The sequence below is a fragment of the Oncorhynchus clarkii genome, chromosome 20 (genome assembly GCF_045791955.1).
Source record: "Oncorhynchus clarkii lewisi isolate Uvic-CL-2024 chromosome 20, UVic_Ocla_1.0, whole genome shotgun sequence".
Lineage (NCBI taxonomy): Eukaryota > Metazoa > Chordata > Actinopteri > Salmoniformes > Salmonidae > Oncorhynchus > Oncorhynchus clarkii.
The window spans coordinates 84,999,232-85,005,777 of record NC_092166.1 but is presented as its reverse complement, the minus strand read 5'-3'; the positions used below and the strand labels follow the sequence as shown (position 1 = coordinate 85,005,777).

The 6,546-nt window shown below is 44.4% G+C and overlaps 1 protein-coding gene across 1 annotated transcript in view; it reads right to left on the bottom strand.

Moving 5' to 3' along the window:
• Positions 1–3,325: 3,325 nt before the first annotated feature.
• LOC139377005 (calphotin-like) overlaps positions 3,326–6,546 on the bottom strand; it is a 29,511-nt gene continuing 26,290 nt past the window's right edge. Inside the window, exon 4 of the mRNA XM_071120060.1 lies at positions 3,326–3,430. Coding sequence (XP_070976161.1) covers positions 3,426–3,430 — 5 coding nt within the window. The 3' untranslated portion in view covers positions 3,326–3,425. The remainder of the gene's footprint in view (positions 3,431–6,546) is intronic.

The window sequence follows — 6,546 nt, the reverse complement described above, 5'->3', positions numbered from 1 at the left end:
TCCTCACTTCCTGTCCTTAGGGGTCATCATACCATCCTCACTTCCTGTCCTTAGGGGTCATCATACCATCCTCACTTCCTGTCCTTAGGGGTCATCATAACATCCTCACTTCCTGTCCTTAGGGGTCATCATACCATCCTCACTTCCTGTCCTTAGGGGTCATCATACCATCCTCACTTCCTGTCCTTAGGTGTCATCATAACAGACCTCACTTCCTGTCCTTAGGGGTCATCATAACATCCTCACTTCCTGTCCTTAGGGGTCATCATACCATCCTCACTTCCTGTCCTTAGGGGTCATCATACCATCCTCACTTCCTGTCCTTAGGGGTCATCATACCATCCTCACTTCCTGTCCTTAGGGGTCATCATAACATCCTCACTTCCTGTCCTTAGGGGTCATCATACCATCCTCACTTCCTGTCCTTATCGGTCATCATACCATCCTCACTTCCTGTCCTTATCGGTCATCATACCATCCTCACTTCCTGTCCTTAGGGGTCATCATACCATCCTCACTTCCTGCCCTTAGGGGTCATCATACCATCCTCACTTCCTGCCCTTAGGGGTCATCATACCATCCTCACTTCCTGTCCTTAGGGGTCATCATACCATCCTCCTTTAACTGTATTTTCCTTTATCTCTCCTTTGTTCATTTAAATAAAACAAAATATATAAAATATAGGAACATTATTATAAAGCGGCTGTTGCATGAATGTAATGTTTACATGAGAAATTATGTACAAAATAAATAAAAATAAGAGGATTTAATTAAAACAAATATTGCGAAGATAGTTAAAAAGAGTAAAGTAGTAGAGATTCCTAGTTGTAATGAGACAGAGCTTATCTCTCTGTTGCTAGAATCTGCCAAATCTGACTCCAACCCAGCCAACCCACTACACCCCTCTCCTCCCTTCTCCTCCATCCCTCCTTTTTCTCCCCCCTGTGTCCCCCTCTCCTCCCCTCTGCACCTAGTGTTCTGAGATGTGTTCATCAAGGCATGCAACTGAAAACGTGAAACGGAAAGCAAAAATGAACGTTTCTTATTGGGCAGGGTCCGTTTTTCTTCCGTTTGGTACCTGATGAACACGACCCAGGACAGGTGGATACACAACACCATGCCACTCTGTTCATCTTGCCTGATCTATTTGTCATTCTCCCCAGTCACATTTATTCTGTTTTGTAACGTGTGAATTGTTGCTTTTGAGTTTTTATCCTGCCTAAAAGAGGAGTGAGAATGTCATAATTTAAATTATTTAATTTGTTTCTCCATTCATTCAGACCTATTTATTTTTTTATTTCCGTTGTAAAAAATAAAAACAAATCTGTTGACATCAGATGTTGTAATGTTGGCAACAACAAACAAACAACAACCAGTAAAGTGTAAAAATCCTGTATAAAAGAGATGTAATTCAGTTATCAATAAAATCCTTTTTTTGGAAAGCGTTTGTCCGTTGCTCATTGGTTTTCTATTGGAGAAAAGATATCCCCCAGTATCACAGCAGACTTTCGAGTAAACACTTTACAGTATTTTACAGTTGTTCTGTCCTGCTTATGAAAGCATCGTGTGCGGATGATTCATGTGTTATGCCTCTTTTAAGTAGGTCCCCCATCAAACCTTTGTTGTGCATGATGCTGTAGTGTAGCGTAGTGTAGTGGTGGATCTAGGTCTGTCATAACTGGTTAACTACCAGTTTTACCAGGCCCGGTATGTCTCTGTCTGGCCCGTTATGTCTCTGTCTGGCCCGGTATGTCTCTTTCTGGCCCGATCTACTCCGGTATGTCTCTGTCTGGCCCGGTATGTCTCTGTCTGGCCCGGTATATCTCTGTCTGGCCCGGTATGTCTCTGTCTGGCCCGGTATGTCTCTATCTGGCCCGGTATGTCTCTTTCTGAGAGATGGATGGAGAGAAGAGATGGATGGATGGATAGAGAGGAGAGATGGATGGAGAGGAGAGATGGATGGATGGATAGAGAGGAGAGATGGATGGAGAGGAGAGATGGATGGGTCTTATTATAACAACACTGACCCTGGGGTCTTATTATAACAACACTGACCCTGGGGTCTTATTATAACACCACGGACCCTGGGGTCTTATTAATCCTCCTCTAAACCGCTCGGAAGTTAAGGAACATGGACTGGGTTAAGGTAATGGACTGGGGTAAAGGTAATGGACTGGGTAAAGGTAATGGACTGGGTTAAGGTAATGGACTGGGTTAAGGTAATGGGCTGGGGTTAATGTAATGTGGTAAAGGTAATGGACTGAGTTAAGGTAATGGTCTAGGGTTAAGGAACATGGACTGGGTAAGGTAATGGACTGGGTTAAGGTAATGGACTGGGGTAAAGGTAATGGGCTGGGGTAAAGGTAATGGACTGGGTAAGGTAATGGACTGGGATAAAGGTAATGGACTGGGTTAAGGTAATGGACTGGTTAAGGTAATGGACTGGGTTAAGGTAATGGACTGGGTTAAGGTAATGGACTGGTTAAGGTAATGGACTGGGTAAGGTAATGGACTGGGTTAAGGTAATGGACTGGGTTAAGGTAATGGACTGGTTAAGGTAATGGACTGGTTAAGGTAATGGACTGGGTTAAGGTAATGGACTGGGTTAAGGTAATGGACTGGGTTAAGGTAATGGACTGGGGTTAAGGTAATGGACTGGGTAAGGTAATGGACTGGGGTTAAGGTAATGGACTGGGGTTAAGGTAATGGACTGGGTAACTCCAGCCTTACTTGAACACACCAATACTTTTAAATGTATGAGGTGGAGTGAACAAGTGCACATGGGGTACAGTGTCCTTACTGTAAGAGGGGTAGAGAATAGGAAGTATCCTTACTGTAAGAGGGGTAGAGAATAGGAAGTGTCCTTACTGTAAGAGGGGTAGAGAATAGGAGGTATCCTTACTGTAAGAGGGGTAAAGAATAGGAGGTATCCTTACTGTAAGAGGTGTAGAGAATAGGAGGTATCCTTACTGTAAGAGGGGTAGAGAATAGGAAGTATTCTTACTGTAAGAGGGGTAGAGAATATGATGTATCCTTACTATAAGAGGGGTATAGAATAGGAAGTGTCCTTACTGTTAGAGGGGTAGAGAATAGGAGGTATCCTTACTGTAAGAGGGGTAGAGAATAGGAAGTGTCCTTACTGTTAGAGGGGTAGAGAATAGGAAGTATCCTTACTGTAAGAGGGGTATAGAATAGGAAGTGTCCTTACTGTTAGAGGGGTAGAGAATAGGAGGTGACACAGCACAAACATGGATGTTATTCAGCAGAAGAGAAGAGATATTCTCATCTTTTCTTCCTCAAGTGTGCTCTTCCTTCACTCCCCCATGTTTCTTATGCCTGTCCATTCCATGGTATGGAGTCAACAAGTACACACTTCTAAGGTAGACAATTGGGACTCATTAAAAGGCCTTCGATAAGATCCTGGATCAACCTAACCCTTTGGTCTGTTTGTCTGGTCCAAAGAGAGAGAGAGAGACATGGTTCAGAGAGAGAGAGAGAGAGAGACATGGTTCAGAGAGAGAGAGAGAGACATGGTTCAGAGAGAGAGAGAGAGACATGGTTCAGAGAGAGAGAGAGAGAGACATGGTTCAGAGAGAGAGAGAGAGACATGGTTCAGAGAGAGAGAGAGATGGTTCAGAGAGAGAGAGAGAGAGACATGGTTCAGAGAGAGAGAGAGAGACATGGTTCAGAGAGAGAGAGAGAGAGACATGGTTCAGAGAGAGAGAGAGAGACATGGTTCAGAGAGAGAGAGAGAGAGACATGGTTCAGAGAGAGAGAGAGATGGTTCAGAGAGATAGAGAAAGACATGGTTCAGAGAGGGAGAGAGAGACATGGTTCAGAGAGAGAGAGAGAGAGAGAGAGAGACATGGTTCAGAGAGAGAGAGAGAGACATGGTTCAGAGAGAGAGAGACATGGTTCAGAGAGAGAGAGAGAGAGAGACATGGTTCAGAGAGAGAGAGAGAGACATGGTTCAGAGAGAGAGAGAGAGACATGGTTCAGAGAGAGAGAGAGAGACATGGTTCAGAGAGAGAGAGAGAGAGACATGGTTCAGAGAGAGAGAGAGAGAGACATGGTTCAGAGAGAGAGAGAGATGGTTCAGAGAGAGAGAGAGAGACATGGTTCAGAGAGAGAGAGAGAGAGACATGGTTCAGAGAGAGAGAGAGAGACATGGTTCAGAGAGAGAGAGAGAGACATGGTTCAGAGAGAGAGAGAGAGAGACATGGTTCAGAGAGAGAGAGAGAGACATGGTTCAGAGAGAGAGAGAGAGAGACATGGTTCAGAGAGAGAGAGAGATGGTTCAGAGAGATAGAGAAAGACATGGTTCAGAGAGGGAGAGAGAGACATGGTTCAGAGAGAGAGAGAGAGACATGGTTCAGAGAGAGAGAGACATGGTTCAGAGAGAGAGAGAGAGAGAGAGACATGGTTCAGAGAGAGAGAGAGAGAGACATGGTTCAGAGAGAGAGAGAGAGAGAGAGATGGTTCAGAGAGAGAGAGAGAGACATGGTTCAGAGAGAGAGAGAGACATGGTTCAGAGAGAGAGAGAGAGAGATGGTTCAGAGAGAGAGAGAGAGAGATGGTTCAGAGAGAGAGAGAGATGGTTCAGAGAGATAGAGAGAGACATGGTTCAGAGAGAGAGAGAGAGACATGGTTCAGAGAGAGTGAGAGAGAGAGACAGCACACAGATACATCACACTGTCTCCACTAATGCTGTTCCTGAATAGATCATTGTTCCGTCTTTTCCGGGCCTTTCTAAAAAAAAATAGAAGGATAAAGAACTTTAAGGATGAGAACAAAAGACAAATGATAGAGAAACAGAAATTAATGTGATATGGATTGATAGACGGCTCGGGGTATAATAAAGAGGACGGAGAGAGAAAGATGGAGGGAGATGTAATTATTACACATTATCAGAGCAGATGGACACAGTTGCCATGGAGAGAGGCACGAGTATTCTGTGTTCCGTTTCTGATCAACAGCAATACTGTGTCCTGTGGAGAGAGAGAATGAACGAGGGGATGAATTAGAGGAGAGAAGGGAGGAGAAGAGGTCCTGAGAAGAAAGGGATGAGAAGTTAAGGGTAGGGAATGACGAGTGACAGAGGAAAGGAGAGTTTGTGTGGATGCGTGGTGGTGGTGGGGGGGGGGGGGGGGGGGGGGTGTCTTGTCTGGAACCAATCAGGTCAAGGTGAGACAAACTCCTGCTCACACCAAACCCTCATCTATATATACAGACAAGACGTCTATAGGAGGCTCTGCCACCTCACACACAGAGACAGACCGACACACCAAACCCTCATCTACAGTATATATACTCTTATCTTGGACTAGGTGGTTCTCAATAATACTACCGAGCTGCACGCAATTGGAGGGTCGTAGGATGTGAGACGGAGGGTCGTTGTATGTGAGACGGAGGGTCGTAGTATGTGAAACGGACCACACACACCAGATGGACAAACAAACACACACACACACACACACACACACACACCAGATGGACAAACAAACACACACACAGACACACACACACCAGATGGACAAACAAACACACACACACACCCACCAGATGGACAAACAAACACACACACAGACACACAGACACACAGACACACACACACACACACACACACACTCACACCAGATGGACAAAAACACACACACACACACACACACACACACACACATGGCTAGATGGACTGGACAGTGGAGTGGCAAGGCCGATCATAGAGAATGATGGCTGTGGTGACATAAATCTACTAATATAACAAACAACGTGGCTGTGTGTTAGAGAGGATATATAGAGTTAGAGAGATAACAGAGGTAGAGGTTAGAGAAGTTAGGAAGGGTTAGAGGGGTTAGAGAAGATATAGAGTTAGAGAGGTAACAGAGGTAGAGGTTAGAGAAGTTAGGAAGAGTTAGAGGGGTTAGAGAGGTTAGAGAGGTAACAGATGTAGAGGTTAGAGGGGTTAGGAAGGGTTAGAGGGGTTAGAGAGGTAACAGAGGTAGAGGTTAGAGAAGTTAGGAAGGGTTAGAGGGGTTAGAGAGGATGTAGAGTTAGAGAGGTTAGAGAAGATATAGAGTTAGAGAGGTTGGAGAGGATACAGAGTTAGAGAGGTTAGAGAAGATATAGAGTGAGTGAGGTTAGAGAGGATACAGAGTTAGAGTGGTTAGAGAGGATATAGAGTTAGAGAGGTTAGAGAGGATATAGAGTTAGAGAGGATAGATGGGTTAGAGAAGATATAGAGTTAGAGAGGTTAGATGGGTTAGAGAGGATATAGAGTTAGAGAGGTTAGATGGGTTAGAGAAGATATAGAGTTAGAGAGGTTAGATGGGTTAGAGAAGATATAGTGTTAGAGAGGTTAGAGAGGATATAGAGTTAGAGAGGTTAGAGTTAGAGAGGTTGGAGAGGATATAGAGTTAGAGAGGATATAGAGGTAGAGAGGTTAGAGAGGATATAGAGTTAGAGAGGATATAGAGTTAGAGAGGATAGATGGGTTAGAGAGGATATAGAGTTAGAGAGGTTAGATGGGTTAGATAAGATATAGAGTTA